General features: G+C 42.0%; 1 protein-coding gene across 3 annotated transcripts; it reads left to right on the top strand.

Moving 5' to 3' along the window:
* Positions 1 to 1,716: 1,716 nt before the first annotated feature.
* Positions 1,717 to 16,980, top strand: pabpn1 (poly(A) binding protein, nuclear 1). Of its 3 annotated transcripts, none has more exons than XM_026179399.2 (7): positions 1,717 to 2,197; positions 5,755 to 5,863; positions 7,645 to 7,712; positions 9,678 to 9,784; positions 10,081 to 10,168; positions 10,796 to 10,947; positions 16,249 to 16,980. In XM_026179399.2, the coding sequence occupies exons 1-7, from the start codon at positions 2,063 to 2,065 to the stop codon at positions 16,442 to 16,444; spliced, it is 855 nt and encodes a 284-aa protein (XP_026035184.2). In that variant the 5' UTR covers positions 1,717 to 2,062; the 3' UTR covers positions 16,445 to 16,980. The 3 variants fall into 3 exon arrangements, with proteins under 3 accessions (XP_026035184.2, XP_026035185.1, XP_026035186.2); XM_026179400.2 differs by lacking the exon at positions 16,249 to 16,980 and adding an exon at positions 15,043 to 15,272 and having other exon boundaries at positions 1,721 to 2,197; XM_026179401.2 differs by lacking the exon at positions 1,717 to 2,197 and adding an exon at positions 2,487 to 2,634.
* The last annotated feature ends 30 nt before the right edge of the window (positions 16,981 to 17,010 follow it).

Here is a 17,010-nt window from a genome sequence, read left to right as displayed (position 1 = left end):
CAGCAAAGTTACGAATTTCTGTAATCATTTCAATATTTATACAAATGATACAAAAAGCAATTCAAATCTGGCATAACAGATCTTTATTCTTTTTTTTTTTTTTTTTTTTTTTTTAATTTTTTTTAAAAGATTTTTTTTAGGTCAAAAGCCAAAACTCTAGACTGAGACAGCAGGGTTTGAAATGGTTTGTCCCCCTCCTCCCCATACTTGTTTTCCTCTTGGGTTTTTGTTTTTTTCTTCTCCTCCCCCCCCCCCCCCCCCCCCCCCCCAGTTTTGAAGCAGAGTGGGTGATTCTTGTAATGTTTGTGCTGTGAAACGAGAGCTAATATCTGAAACCACAACAAGGGAGACAGCTGGGTATTACAAGCATCCTTAAGGGACAAACAGATATTCAAATCTAGGAAGCAAATTAGGAAACCTAAAAGAAAAAAAAAAGTGTGTGGAGTGAGAGCTAATAAGATGGTGCTGTGTTGAAGGACACTTAACATACTAAAGATGTTTTCCTTCAATTTAAGTTGTATATTAATGTTACTATTGATAGTTTTAACAAAATGCAAAACTAAACATGAACTTTTTTTTTGTAAAGAAATATATTAAAAAAAAAAAACCTGATATTCCAAAGTAATCCTCCCTTTGCTTTCTGTCATTCAAAAACCAAAAAGCAATCTTTAGGTTGACAGAGAGCAGGAGAGGTGTTCGCAAATGCAAACTGTAAAGGACGTCCCACGGCTTGACACTTGCACTAGTCCACAATTTTTGCACAAGCTACAGGCATTTCAAATGAACACAGCCATCACCACAACATTTAAGAGTCACTCGGTGTGGTTTTTTGAAACAAGGAGGGTAATGCTGTCCTTTGACAACTAATAATTTCTTACTCCTGTTGGAAACTGTATCTTGTGTGTAAAGCAGGGACTGGAGTGCTTGATCCTCAAGACTGGGATTACACACGCGCACACACATAGACATGGTGTTGCACTGTCCAAACTAGATACGTTTTTATGGAGATCTGCTTTTTATTCTCTTATGTTTCATTGTCACTTTGATTATCACTATTGTTATAACTGTACTACTACTTATACGATTTATTATTACTACTCATCACTGTTTTTGATTATTGATTCATAATGGTTTTAAATGCCACCACTCTGCTCAGAAAGAGTCTGGTATTCCTATGAATATTGAACAATAATAGTGGCAGTGTTGTTCTGAATTGTTAGATTTTTGATTAAGCTTATTTTTCCTCCTCACTTGTACCTGCCTTTTGTGTTTGGTCTCCATTATGCTTTCTTTGATATACAGAAAATAAAATCATTGAAGAACAAAGCATATCTCGAATGATTGAAGTGCAGCTGAAGCATTTATTTGTGTGTCACTAAGGTTTAATTCTCCTAACGGAAGAATTACTTCATCTAAGAAGCTTTGCTTGAGTGGCATATTTAAAACAAAGGTCACTCTGGGGGAGACAATCTATGTGACACACTCAGATGTGATTGGAATTAATTTGCTCAACTACCTTTGCCAGTTTACTTGTGATTGATTCGATATAATGGGCAGAAGCGTAATCCAATTAGAGGCACACATGCGATTTCGGAACCGGAACGTCCTGTTTCATTAACCAATAGGAATGCGGCTAAGACCGAAGAGGTTGGTCTAGAATCCTCGGTTAGCGAATGGGAGGGAGATTCTTACGCCTGCAGTGATCCATGGCTCCACCCCTAGCTTCCATTTCTGAACTGAAGGGACGCCGCCGCTCTCGCGTATAGCCCTCGCCTTTTTTTATACACACATTTAAGTAAATAAACTAGGTTATCTGTCGTAAGTTAGGACCATTTCCTAAAGGTAGCGTAAATCAGTAGTCCCCGTTCATCGTGGTATGCTGTTTGAGTAGTAGCTAGAAGTGAAGCTAGCATTTTATTCCCCATTTTAACTTTACTAAGCGGCGTTTTCCGCCGTTTTTTTTTCTTTTCGCCGCCCCGCTCACTCTACCCCCTTGTGTGTGAGTAGGGGCCTGCAACGTTGGTTTGGCCACGAGGCGCGTCGGTACAGTTGGAACAGGGCGATGGCGGAGTTCGGTAACGGACTGGCGGAGGAATCTCTGCTAGATTCAGACCCCGGACATCCCGAGCTGGAAGACCCGGGTGTCGGTGACGAAGAGCCGGGATTAGAAGAGGGAGAGGCCGCAATTGAAGATCCGGTAAGTGAAGGGCATTGTTTCTAAAGTGGAAACCCACATGAATACCGAGACACTTTGTGGTCGTGGCGGAGCATCTAGTAAAAGCAGGTGAACAATTTGTTGATTTTTTTTTCATCCTCCACACGAATCTTGGGTCACATGCCGTGTGCGTTACTGCTATCGCCAGGTCTGTGTTAACCGCCATTGTGGTTCACGCAGTGCAGTAGAAATGGGTGGTGACATGCGTGGTGTCGGCAGCCATCTTGGCGCAACAGCGACGCCAGTTTCTCTGCGCCAGAGAGCAGCTCGAGCCGTTTGTGGGGGGTGGGGGGTCCTTGTCGCGAAAAAATGCGAGACGGAGATGCAGGAGACAGTAAGGGGCGAGGGTAGGACAGGCCGCCGCCATTAGCCGCCGCCGCTGTGCGAGTCTACCTCCTTAAGAAGGCGACCTGCTAACGGTAATGACCTCTTTTTATTCCCTTTTACCTTTATCATTTAACCGGCTGTGGTTGCTGCATTTCAAGCGCCGGTTTGCGCACACGCGAGCGAGCGGCCGCAGGTTATCGTTAGCTTAGCAAGCCTGACCATTAAAGGCTGCGGATAAAATGACCAGCGGACCTGTCAGCCGTAATCAGCAGTCACGAGATGAAATGCGGCATTTGCACCTCAAGCTGCTGGGCCTAACAGCAGCTGGCTTAGTAGCCGTGAATATTAAGCATGTGATAACGGGCTAACATGCTAGCGGATTTTAACAAAGCTGGTGTGGCAGTGGCAGACGTGCACCTGACCATCTTTGTCGCCTATTTTTCAGCCGACAATGGGGGTAGAGTCGTGAATCGCTGCTTGTTGGTGCACACCCTGTGTAATTGTTGAAAATGTAAAATTTGCATTAATCAGCCCAGTTAGTTGTTTTTTTTTAAAACATGCATATATATATATTATTATTATTATTATTATTATTATTATTATTATTATTATTTTTCCCTCGTGCAGCTAACACACGAGTGCACAATGGCTGGGATTGTCTTGAGTGACCAGGTGAGGGTTTTGAGGATGTCGGCCAGTGAAAGCGTGGCGTACAACGCAGAAGAAAGGGGCTGCGGTATTTGAGGGGCTGGGTTTGCATCCTTCAGTGTTTGGCTAGAGCAAGGAGAGCAAGAGAAGGGAGGGGAGTGAAAGAGCTTGCACTGAATATGCGACAAGACGAGACAAAAAAAGGGACAGAGAGAGAAAAATTGGAGTCGCAACGTGCCAGCGGTGGATGGCTCATCCCAGCGGTCCTGCTTTGAATGTTGATCACTTCCCATCCATCCATCATCTCAGTGTTGGTGATATGTGTCAGGGCATCAGTCGCGTGAATACACGCCGACCGAGAAATGATGATGTCTTTATTAGCGTGTGCAGCGAGTCGCTGTGCAGTTTTATAGCCCGCTGCGGTGAGAAGATCTGAATTTATTACAGTCCGTCTGTGTCGCTGCACCCAGTTTCACAAAGAGCTTTTTCATTACAATCCTGTCAGTAGTTCTGGATCGAGCTGGAGTGACTCCCACTGTGCTGCAGTGCACCACTGTCAGACAGGAGGGTCCACTTCCACATGAGGGCACAGCCAGCTCACTGTTTATCTAATAATAATAATATAAGTTTATTGGCATTATTTAGTTTAGCGGGATTGACCGCAGATCTCTTCATCATCTCGCTGCTTCATCTTTCCAAAATGGCTCTCCAGCAAAAATAAACACATTTTCTTGGAAATTAATATGCATATGACCATGTAGTGATGTATGCTGTTCCAACATAAACTGATAACAGAAGTTCATTTTTAGGCTAAGGTGGCATTTTTGTTATAAATATATTTTTGCGTTGTAAGCACTTAAACAGTGAATGTTACCATGTTTGGACATGATGTTTTTAATCATGTGGACATTTGAAGTGCTGTTTGCCAACACTGCTTTCGGGCTGGATACTTAACCTTGGTTGGTAACCTTTTCGTTTTGTGTATGTATGTATGTGTATATGTGTGTATATATGTATGTGTGTGTGTGTGTATATATATATATATATATATATATATATATATATATATATATATATATATATATATATATATATATATATATATATATATATATATATATATATATGCGCGCTCACGCATATCTTGGCCTGGCGGTCCTCTTTGTAGTGGCTTTAAAGTCTGCTTTTGACTTGGGGGAGGTACCTACTATTAAATTTAGGCAGGATGGCAGGGTATACTGCAAAATGTGGGGCATGAGAATAACTATAGTGTGCATGCAGCAGTGCAGGACTAGATTGAGGGTGCACTTAAAGGTGGAAGAAGTCCCAGTACAGGGTTTTCCCTGAGATTATCTAAGGGGCTTAGATCCTGTCTGGGATCTGGGGTTGGAATGTTGGTCTTATTCAAAGTCTGGATCATGTTTTTTGACTGTTGTTGTTACCATATTTGGATTTTTATTTATTTTAAAGCTGGTAATTCTTGTCGGTCACACATGTTAATATTAGTTTGACCCAGAGCTGGTCCTGACCTCCATGGAGCCAGAAACTTGTGAGCCATTTTAAATGTGAATTATTACACAGTTCCAGCTACAGTGCTTTATAGAGGGGAATTATGATGTAGGTGTTTAAAAATGCAGCAATCCACACAGAGAGACCAATTAATTTGAAGCTATGTAAAGCAGTATTTTGCAATTGCATCACAACCAGAGTTTATTAACACAGAGATGGTTAACCTGGTCATATGGATTGGTGACTATTTTGAGGCTAATTTCCCACCATGTTTCAGCTTGTTTCATATGATGATTGTCTATAGAATGGGTGAATACCAACTTTGTGTGTATTTAGTTCCTGCAATAGGCAGGAACTAAATACACACCGAGATTTGATTCTGTTGCCTGATATGTATTGCTGTCCAAACAGTATTATGTTGCTATTCAGAAAGTGCAGGTTTGTTATCACAAACACACACACACAACCTCCCACACATCTTCTCCCAGTTGTAGTTTATAAACAAAGTTGCCCTTTTGGCATTTTTAAATGTAGCCTCATGTATACCTGGGTTATCAAGACAAGCTGGACAGTGATGCACTGCAGTATCTACTTCATCCTCCCACTGAACCTGGAAACACTGACATTCCTTTTTGACATGTGGGGAAGCACTTCATGCTGCTAACGTTTTTACTTTTACTCCAAGTCCTCTCTTTACATTTGTTTGGCTTACAGCATCCTCAGAGCTACTTGCATTCTTTCCCTAAGACTTTTTGTGGTTCTGCCTAAATCTTGCACATATGGATTTTACGACTTGTAGCTGATATAAAGTCTCTCTTTATACTGAGGTCATGTCACGGTCACGGCACCATTTCTTTTGCTATTTTGCCAAATGGGTGCCTAAAAATATTTCCAGGGTGTGCACACACTAGATCTCTTTCTGATTTATTCATTAAATCATTTTGGATTTGGAAGTTGGTGAAGATGGATCCAGCAGTAACTGGCATTGTGATATTGTGTTGAGCTGTGCACATGATGGACTGACGGCTCTGATGGAATCTGTGTCTGTGCTGCAGGAGCTGGAGGCAATCAAAGCCCGAGTGAGAGAGATGGAGGAAGAGGCAGAGAAGCTGAAGGAGCTACAGAACGAGGTGGAGAAACAGATGAATCTGAGCCCCCCACCAGGTGCGTCTTCTTTTTTTCCCCTTCCAAGGCAGACGCCTTCATTTTCCCCCCATCTGTCCACATTTGCCTTCTCGTCTCGTTCTGCTGTCACATTATCCAGTGAGGGGAAAGCCCCATAATCATTTGTCTTATTGTCTGTTGTGTGCTCGCTTAGAAATAATCTCACTTAGTAAATGTAAATGCTACACTCATTTTCAAGCAGTAACCCCATACCAGTTTAGGATGTGCATTAAAATATGGGTTCACTTTAATGCTTGGTTAAAGTACATTATTTTAATATTCAATTCCATGTTTTTAACCCTCAGAGATGATTTTTTTTTTTTTAAATGCAAACAAAAAAACGTATGTTCAGTCCCAGTTTGCAATGCTCTTATGTCCAATTTTATAAGGTTAAATCTAAATAAATGATAAAATAGTTTACATCCATCAGAACTTTATATAATGCACGAATCTGAATGCGTGTCTGTGTCAGTATATTTATGTTGCTTAATTGCCCCATGTGAAGAAGAAACTATGATTTTGTCATTCTTGTGTAATGACAAAACTCGTGAATCAATTGTCAACTCCAATTTTGCCTTTATACTAGGGCTGGGCGATATATTGAGTTTTTAAAAAATATCGATATATTTTCATACGAGATATAAGATGTGACAATATCGTTTATATCGATATAGTCTATGTTACGTTATAATTATACTTGTGGAGCCACAAGTTTACCTCTCTTTCGTCCACTTTTGTCTCTACGCAACGTTACTCGGCCTCGCCTCTCCTTCACTGAATACAACTCCTCCTCCCCCATAGCTTCACCTGCAGGCAGCGAGCAGATGGACACGGCAAATCTCCGTTAGCGAGTTGTGGGGGTGGACGGCGTCAACGTGTTAGCGAGCTAACCGCGCTAACGAGCTAACCACGCTAACGACATGCAGACTACAGGGGCTGCACGGACTAAAATCCTTTCATTTTCTCAAAAGTTGACAGCGCGCCTTATGTATGAATTCTGGTTGTGCTTGATGGCCGCGAACCGATTTTAGGTGGTACACAGCGCTCAGCAATCTGTCAAAAAAATGTTTTACGACTTTGGTAAGCTACGGAGCTGCAGCGCTTGATGAATTGGCGGAGCATTACGGCTACCGTAGTCTGGAGCCTCGCGGAGTGATACGTACTGTGCTTCGACGTAATATTATGTGTATAAGGACCATAAGAGACGTGGTTACGAAGTGGATTTCAAACTCAAGGCTGTCAGTCACGCAGTAGAAGTTGGGAACAGAGCAGCTGTGAAATCTGTCTTTGTTATTATGCTCAGCGTCTGTTAGTTTACATTTTGACGGCACAATTATGAGCTTTTTGTTATGCACAAAAACAACATTGTTTTCTTTTATTTATGGAGCATTATTATTTAATAAATGCTGATAATTTATTTTTGAGTAATTTCTTCATGTAAACCTATGCTGTATGTAAATAAAAATGCCTGTGTGACATCTGGGACACAGCTTTGACTAAGAACTCTCTTTTTGTTCTTAACTTATGGCTTTAAAAAAAATATCGAGATATATATCTTATATCGCCACCCAGCTAAAAAAAATATCGAGATATGAATTTTGGGTCATATCGCCGAGCCCTACTTTATACCATCCATTTGATCTCATCTTTTCATGGACTTTTCGATTGTAGGTGCGCTACATCTCACATTTGGAGTTAAAAACAGTAATTTGTCCTAATATGTGTTTCATTTCAATGTTGTTTCCTATGTAGATTTATTCTGTACTCTCTCCTCTGTGCAGTTGGCCCTGTCATCATGTCCATCGAGGAAAAGATGGAGGCAGATGGCAGATCTATTTATGTCGGAAATGTGAGTAACTCTTTGTGTCATGCAGATTCTATTTTGGCCACATTGTGTCTTGATTCTTGTTGTCGTGTCTGACATAACATTATGGAAATAATATGACGGGGGGGAAAACCAGTTGTGACACTGAATCATAAGTACTGGCCCTATTAAAATCACGCTCCCGTGGGTTTCCTATTTTTTTTTTTTTTTTTTTTTAGAGTCTGTGCATAGAAATCACTTTGTGCCTTTGATCAATCCTGCAACCAGTACAAACTTTATTCAAGGTGTTATCACTTTGGACTCTTACTAAGTATTTAAGCATTCGTGATACTCTGAAGAGTCTTTAAACTAGGGCTGCCACAAACTATTATTTTGATAGTCGACTAGTCACCGATTATTTTTGCGATTAGTCGACTAATCAGATCATGCATCCATTGGATGTACAGCTTATTGCACCAGCATGCATCTGCTCTTATATAACTATCATTAGCTTACAGCTAGTGTTTAAGATCTGTGCAAACTAATAATAAAGACAAGATGATAGTTTATTAAATTTTAATGAAATTTGCAGATTGTTTCGGTGGAGTTTAATAAACTCCTTGCTATCTAAAATATAACAGGACACCGGAGTTTATTCTCCAGCATCTCACACTTTTGATAATCAGCTGTCTGCTTGACGTTTATTCAGCTGTGTAAAAACTATAACTTTAATCTCAGCCAAACCGATTTACTCAGGAACAAATAAAATACAAAAAAAAGCCAAACAATAACATTTTTAAGTTATCTAAGCGACTTATATATCATGTTTAACCCGAGTAGCGAAAGACGGCGGTGGGTTTGAAAACTGTTTGCCGGGTGTCCGGTGTTCTTACGGGCTCTAGTGAGCCTTGCCCCCGGCTAGCTATCGAGCTAGTGCGTAACAGACGTCTCCGAAAACATCGGAGCGCCTTTGAAAATATGTGGTGTCTTGATAAACCGAGCAGATATTTGAAGTTTACACAGCTACATTCTCGCCTGAACATATGTTAAATGTTTATTTTGTGACCCAGAAAGAATAATAAGAATAATATTAAAACTAACTGGCTGCTGCGATTGTTGGAAACTGAGCTGGGCTGCGCTATGAATTCTGGGACAGAGCTGCTACTTCTTCTTCAGGGTTTAGGGAACACCTTCTGTTTCCAATCTCGGACAATAAGGCTACATTCACACTGCAGGCGAAAGCGCATCAAATCCGACTTTTTTGACCCATATCCGATCATGGTATGACCGTGTGAACAGCACAAATCCGATCTGGGTCACTTTCGTATGTGGTCCTGAATCCGATACATATCTGATGTTTTAGAAAGCGACTGCTTTTTGAATGGTCACGTCGCATTAAATCAGTCTTTTACATCACTGACATAAAACAGATGCCAATTATCAGTGCTGGAGAAGACATTGTGAATGCTTCCTGGCCATCCAGTGTAGATGTTAGTGAAACTGTTGGGAAGACAACGTTGGAGAAACATGAACATTTTATTTGTACTGTATAATCTGCAGATTCTGACAGAAATCTGCAACTTTGGTCTGGGTCTAAACAGAGCGCGTTGTGTGTGAAGTCTTCTTTTGCACATGCGGGCCGCTTTGAGCGTTCACACTAAAGCACCTTTGCTGTCACATTTTATTTGTAGTGTGAACAAGCAGACAAAAAAATCGGATTTGATCAAAAAATCGGAACTGAGCATTGAGACCTGCAGTGTGAACGTAGCCCAAGTCTGGTGGTTTGTGGGAATCCTTTGGGCGTATGCCTCACTGGTATCTCAGACAATTTTAAGGCAGCTTTTTACTTTTGACCTGGTTTTGTGTCACATTGTAAATACATTCAGAGTTAGTTTTTACTTTTGTGCTTTAATATTTTTGTTGTTGTTGTGTTTTTAATGTATAATACAGCGCTGGTGACGCAGCTGTCTTGATGCTAACACTTTTTTTAATATATTTTTCTGTCTGCAGGTGGACTACGGTGCTACAGCAGAAGAGCTCGAAGCTCACTTTCATGGCTGCGGTTCAGTAAACAGAGTCACCATCCTATGTGACAAATACACAGGGCATCCCAAGGGGTAATGATCAGAAATTCTACAGTGAAATGATATTATTGCATATTGGTAGCTGGATCAGTCAATTATGAGCACAGTACAATTATGAGTATGAGCACATTTTAAAAGCTTCTCTAGAGCTGGAAAGTTGATTATGATTCCTTTTATTCATTTCATATAAATCACCTGCAAATCAGTTTTATCCTTGGAAAAATATGTTTTTCTTTAGTAATTACAAAAGGTTTTTTTTGTAGTGCTTTCTTTGTTTATAGATTAGTTTTACTGTAGCCAAGTGATTGATTTTATTTCCCCCCCTGCAGGTTTGCCTATATTGAGTTTGCAGACAAAGAGTCTGTTAGGACAGCCATGGCTTTGGATGAGTCACTTTTCAGAGGAAGGCAGATAAAGGTGAGACATTTTTGAGGTTAAATATCTCAGCTCCTTGAATGAGGTGGTAGTGGTTTTTTTTACAGTGTGTGGATCTGAGAAGTGTCAGTTTAAACCTGAGACTTTCTCACAGAAACATGATGATCGTCCATCTCAAAACACTTCGCAGTTGCAGCATGAACTTAATGGGAGCAACATTAGCAGCTACCTCACCAGTGCAGTAACAGGAGTACGGTTGACTACATTTAGCTGATGTGGTCATAATAGTCACTGGCCATTCTGCCTGTCATGGATAGGATTGTCCTGATTGGTTGCATGTCTACAAGAAGATTTTAATGTGTTTGTTGTTTTTTTTGTTTTGTAGAAATGTGGCTTTAGTGTCTGACCTTCAATTTATTGGCTCTTTTCTGGTCAGAGTTTCCCCAATATTGAGACTGGCCAGTCTAAACTAGAAGGTTCTCTGTTTTTCTTGCTGTGGCAGATGATTAAAAGCACTGATTTTAAAAATACAAAAACACAAAATTGAAGCTAAAAGGCAAGGTTGTTGAGTTTTTACTACGAATTAAGAGGAAACAAATTTCTTTCAGTGTGAAAGCACAGAAGACTGTTTGGATGTTGTGGTTTATGCAAGGTCCCCTTTTTCTTTAGGTGGGCGCTAAGAGAACAAACAGACCAGGCATCAGCACCACAGACCGTGGCTTTCCACGGGCTCGGTTCCGATCACGGGGAGGAAATTTCTCCTTGCGTGCACGCTACTACAGTGGCTACACACCACCTAGAGGCAGAGGACGGGCCTTCAGGTGAGCTGACACAGAGACATCGTCATGTCTGACACCAGGGGAGAGCACATCACCTGCATGCATCCCACTCACTGTTTGCACTGAAAGGGAGCACAGGAAAAGCAAGGCAGACAGTCATGATGAGCCAGAGTTGACACTACTGTTAAAGATGGATTACAGCTTCTTGTAATGTTTGGAATTTAGAGTTCCTGAGGAGGCCCCATTAGAGAAGGCACCGGTAGTCTGGCAGAGGACAGGGATTTTAATAAAGTAAATAGACAACTTGCCTAATTAATTTGGGGCAGATTTTCAGTTTGCAAATCAGAAAATAATGATTGACTGGACAGAGGGCTGGTGGGTGACACTTGTCACGTCCCTCTTAATCTGAGCATGTGCTTGTCCAGTGTTTAAGTCTTTAAGATTAAAATTGATTAGTATAGAGAAGGTAAGTACAGAAAGGGCAAAAAGCCCCTTGTACACAGAGGTGGCCAATTTGAAAAGATTATCATGTACAAATCTAATTTAGTGAAGATGACATCATTAACTATCGTTTCCCCTCACGATTACAGCTTTTCTCAGTACCAGAGCTGACAACTGCATTGTACATATACGCTGTGTATCCTGGCAACCATATGAACAGCTAGTCATGTGATCGATCATGTGGGATTAAGTCCGCGCAATGCAGTAACAAAGTTTGATCAGATTGCCCACCCCTATCTGATACAGAAGTAAAAACTGTGCGAGCTGTGGCATAGAATTAGAAACACTCATCATGATATTATTACTTGTATATCAGTTGCTATACCCCCCCCCCCCCCCCCCCCCTTTCCTCTTTATTTTATTTGGTTACATTCATAGAATAAATGAATGACGGTCACACATTGATGTATTCTGTAATAATAAAGGCAAAAACACAACATGTAGCAGGGCTAACTGGTTGTGGGATTCATTGCATGCTGCATCACATTACGACCATTTCAAGACAGGCTTACGGACTCGCTGCACACCACCTTCTTCCTCCCAGGCTGCACATGCACTCTGCATAAATTGGATCTGTTTGGGCCACTGCCAATGAAGTTTCTGCAAACTTGACTGTAGTGGAAAGTTACTGGTGCAAAGCTGCATTACTTGCACTGGTGAGGTTTTTAACTTCTTTGGGCCACTAATTGTGCAGCAGCATGCAAACCATTTTTAATAATTGATGTTTGGGCTTTGTGATGGTTGATTCGCTCACCTGTAGCACTGGTTTACTTAAACACAGCATTTATCAGCAGTGGTGTAGTGAACACACTGATGATTGTGTTGTCTGGAAAATCCAGCAAAGTCAGTTTACTGTTATGTGGCTCTGTAAAGAATGAGAGAAAAAGCCTGGTGTTGATCAGTGTGTTGTGCACTGGGATTCTGGTGGCTCTCTACATGCAGTATTTTCACAGTTGCACACAACATCATGATTTTGATGAGCTCCACTTCAGAGTTCTGCTTTGGGGTCCTGTCAGTGGGTTGTTGTGCATCTTGTGCTGCACATGGAGGTAGTCTCTGCAGACTTGGTCACAGTGCAAGTTTGCAGCATTTTGTAGTTACCATTTTCCACCTGGGGCGAAAGTCTTTAAGATCTAGTGTTGCAAAAGTAATGAGTTCATTCTGAGTGTTGTCTAAGGAGCTTGGAAAGAGAAGCGTCTGGACTTCTTTGAGTTGCTTGAAGACATTTCACCTCTCATCCAAGAAGCTTCTTCAGTTCTGAACTGAACTGAAGAAGCTTCTCGGAGTAGAGTAGAGCTCAGTCTGTGGAGCCATCTTGTATTTTTTTTTCTTTTCTGTTGAGACTGAGAAAGGAGGTGTGGTGCCAAACGCGCTGATCAGCATGCCAACTTCTTCACATCCACTCAGATTTAAGACTGAGAGATTCTGATTTGATTGCCTCTGCAAATCATCTGGAACCTTGAGGGCCTAGGCTCTTTCTTAATACTAGATGTTTAACAAACAACATGTTCCAGTAGAAAGCTGCTGTAACAATGAATCCATTTGCCAAGTTCTTCTGACAGGCCCTATTTAGCCTATTTTATCATGTGATTTTTCTATTGTTTCATTTTTGCCCTTGGACTTAACTGGGATATTTGTGAAATGATTCCCCATTTCAGCAAGGCTGCTTTTAAATAACCGCAGGAAAGGATTCCATCTTGATTTGTTCCTGTGTGTGAGAAAGTGTCTGAACCTCAAGGTCAGAATCTCTCTAATCAGTCTGTGTACTCACTCGAGCCACTCCCACACATACCAAGAAACCCTAACCCTGATAGTTTACTCACTGGGATTTGGCCTGCGTTGCACGACAAGGCACACAAAGACTTGGGCAGAAACTGAGAGGATTGTATGTTAGATGAAGTCTCCTGAAGTTGAAAGCACTCATAATGAAGTGTTTGCAAGCTGAAAAAAGTGAAAGGAGCCTGTAAACGTTATTTGACTTTAAAAGCTTTAAGTGAGCTTGGGCCTCCAGTCGTTCCAGTCACGTTATCTGAGGTTTTAAATATGCTGCTCATTTTGACTCGCATTAACTATGTATAAATATTTCTGTGGTTTCCATCTGTGATTTGATGTAATTAATAGACTCAGAGTGATAGAAACCCCCCTCTTGGGTATTACTGGTAATACTACAGTGTATCATCTTATTATCTTACAGCCTTGGTTCACGTGTAACAATCAGCCACAGAGCAGCTGAACTGGCCTCGATAGCAGAGGCGAGCTGAAGAGCTGTGCGCTTGCTACATTGTGAATTCATCACTAGCCTGCAGTTCATAGTCATCCTACCAAGTTTCACTGGTGCCTTGTATTGCTGTGGGAAAGGTCCATGGTGAACAAACGCGTAGCTAAAAGTCTTTGCATTGACCTGTTGTAAGCTTGGGAAGATTTCACAGCCCGTGTGACGTCTGTAAGTCACGCGTGTTTCGATTGGCTTTGTTTTAGAAGAAGCAGAGATTTTATCAAAGCCCCGCTTTGTGTTCTGTTCCTAATCTGCACCTGAAACCCCGACAGAAAGCCAGAGCACAAAGATGATCAATCATGCTAACGTGCACTTAATTGACCTCTGGCTGCACAAAGTCTTTTCTCTGATATTGCCTCCATTAACATCATCCTCATCTTCCCAAGCTGCTGTGGTGAAAAGCCAAGATCTTGATGTGAGCCAGAAGACGCACGTACTGAGTAGATGATGTGGAAGAACCTGTTGTTTGTGCCTTTTGTTGTGGATGTCCTTGCATGTACATGACCCCCCACCTCCCCCTCTCCTCCTCCTTAACCACCTCCTCCTCAGACATGGCACACACCTTCCAGCTCAGTTTCAGCCTTCCAGCGTTCACTCCCAGAAACGAAGGTTCATTACTGCAGCCTGACTTCAGCATTTAGCCCATCAACCGCTGGACTTTTGAGTCCCAGTGTGACCTCTTTGTGTTTGTGCTGCTGAGTGTGTGTGTGTGTGTGTGTGTGTGTGTGTGTGTGTGTCTGTCTCACTGCCGCCTGGCTGTGTATCGGGTGGTGATGCGTGCAGAATAATAGTGCAGTTTATGTCGCTTTTTAACTGTGAATGTTTGTGTGCACTGTGTTGCTGGGGGTATATGTGTGGTGCTGTTTGTCCTCAAGGTCTTTCCCCACAGTGACCCCAGAGGCGGCTCTCGTACAGAGAGACACACAGAGAGAGAGAAAGAGGGCGAGAGAGTGCCTTTGCTGTCCCCTCACACCCACACACTAATCATTTTATCTGGAAATTAAACACTTTTCCTCTCTTGACAAAGCTGCTTTCAGCTTCTTTCACCACTATTCTTCCACACTGATTTGTTTCTAAGATCAAAGGCACATTTTTTTTTTTTTTTTTTAAAAGATGTCTATTTAGTGATTTGTGAACACTGTCCTAAACACACTGTTTTTCTTTATTTTCTTTTATTTTTGACATAGGTCAATATATTCATTCCCCGTTCACTTTACTTCCAGGACTGAAATTCAGACCCTTCCTCTGCCCACAGTCGCACACATGCACATATTTATTTACTACATCGCACCAGGAAATTGGTGTCCGTCTTCTTAAGCCAAACAGAAAAAACTCACCCTCTTTTTCTCTCTCTTTTCCAGGGGCCGAGGGCGAACAACATCGTGGTATTCCCCTTACTAAACACCCTCCCCCCCATCCCAAATACTTCCTTACTATCAAACCTCTCCCCCTATTTCTGTTCCCATATTAAAAAAATACAAACACACACAATGAAAAAGTCCTTTCCCTTTCCCCAACAATAAAAGAAGAGAACCCCAGAAGAGAGAAAAAAAGACAAAAAAGGAAAAAAAAAAACAAAAAAAAACAAAAACACACTTCTCCTGGACAGAGAGACTGGCTGGCCGCAGTGTGAGATTGTGTGTGAGCGTGCTTGTGCAGAGGTTGATGCGGTCACCCCTGGTAAGGTATACATTGGCCTCTTGGGGGAGGGAGGGGAGGATTACTATGGCAGTGTTTGTTTGTTTTGTTTTTTGTTTTTGGAAGAGGGAGGAAAGGTGGGGATGAGGTATCTGGGGGGGGATGATGGTATCTCAATCTCAGGCTGCAGATGTGTCTCCTTTGGTCTGGCTGTGACCTCCTGCTTTCACACCATCATCAACACAGCCCACCCACTCACCACCGCCTCCACAGCAGGGGGGGGAAGAGAGAAAAAAAAACATACACAAGAATACACATTGTTCTCTTTTTTTTCTTTTTTTTTAATGTAACATAGATATGTGAAACTTACTTTAGCTATCAAATATTTGTGTTACGTTTGTGGTTTGGAGTTTGTCATTACCTGCTCGCACCCTCTCCGACCCCTTGTGTGTCTCCCATTCTCTGCCCCCTCTTAACCCTCCTCCCCCCACCCTTGATTTATTTTATTTTTTTCTAACGTTTCCTTCCCTCCAACCTCTCTTCCTTTCATCACAACATGGATTATGTTGTGTGCTGTCAGCTTGATCTGTGGACAGTGATGGACCTTCAGTGTTCAGTGGAGTTGTATTTCTTTTTGTTTTGGGGTGTTTTTTTTGTGGGGGGTTATTGGTTGTGCTGCCACATCCTTGCCGCTCGTCCATCCTTGTCACCTTCAACTCAGGCATGGCTACAGCTCTTTCTTTTTTTTTTCTTTCCTTTTTTTTGTTGTTTTTTGTAAATTCTTTTGACAGGCATCTACTGTTTTTACTCTTTATTTTCGTGCAATCCCTCCCCCTCCCGCCCCTTTGTTCTTCCCCTCCTTCCCTTTGTGCACCTTGTCCCCTCCCCCCTCCTCTCTCTGTATATTAGACCACTTCTTGTCGTTTCAGGTTTCAGGACCAGTGGAGGCTGACAACCCCTCCCCAGGTGGCGCCGGCCCCTCCCACTGTCTCTGCAGCATCTCTCTCTCTCTCTGCTCCCGCTATGCACACTCACCCCATCCTGTCAGTGTGGGGGGGCGGGGGAGGGGGACAGGGCGACCACAGGCCCACCGCGGGGGGCATTTACTACAACAGCAAACGCTGATGACGCTTTTAGTCCTTTTCACACTTCAAATGTCTCTCACACACACACACACACACACACACACACACTCACACACACACACACACCTGTTCAACATGCACCGCAGCACACGGCAGTACAGATGGCACTTAACAGGCAGCCAACCCAACACATGATTTATATACAGAGAGCTGAAGCCAACATAGCTGAGTGGCAGGCAGGTTTGCTTGAGAGCGAGGAAGGCAGGACCAGAGACGAGGGTGTTTTTTGGGGCGCCCCCTTTCTCTGACTACGCGCAGTGCAGTCACGGCTTGTCTGAGGAAGGCCGACGAGCTAACAGCATCGATTATTAATTAAATGAAAGGAGTGGGCTGGAGTTGTTATTTTAGAATGGGGGAAGTCAGGGGTGGGGTTTGTGTGGAGACTTTTTTTTTTCCTTTTCTTTTTGAAAAGGGGAAGGGGGTTTGAACAAATGTTTTGCTTCTTTTTTATTTTTATTTTTAACCCATGAGTCTGTAATTAGAAAAAAAAAAATAAAAAAATTGTGTAAAAAGTAAGTGTGCATGTGTGCATTTATTTGAATTTTA

This window comes from Astatotilapia calliptera, chromosome 9 (genome assembly GCF_964374335.1).
Source record: "Astatotilapia calliptera chromosome 9, fAstCal68.1, whole genome shotgun sequence".
Taxonomy (NCBI): domain Eukaryota; kingdom Metazoa; phylum Chordata; class Actinopteri; order Cichliformes; family Cichlidae; genus Astatotilapia; species Astatotilapia calliptera.
This window is presented reverse-complemented; position numbering and strand designations above follow the sequence as displayed.

Coding starts and splice junctions, on each gene's coding strand:
- pabpn1 (XM_026179399.2), top strand. CDS start 2,063: ATGGCGGAGTTCGGTAACGGACTGGCGGAGGAATCTCTGCTAGATTCA. Junction 2,198..5,754: donor AGGCCGCAATTGAAGATCCG/GTAAGTGAAGGG, acceptor TCTGTGCTGCAG/GAGCTGGAGGCAATCAAAGC. Junction 7,713..9,677: donor GATCTATTTATGTCGGAAAT/GTGAGTAACTCT, acceptor TTCTGTCTGCAG/GTGGACTACGGTGCTACAGC.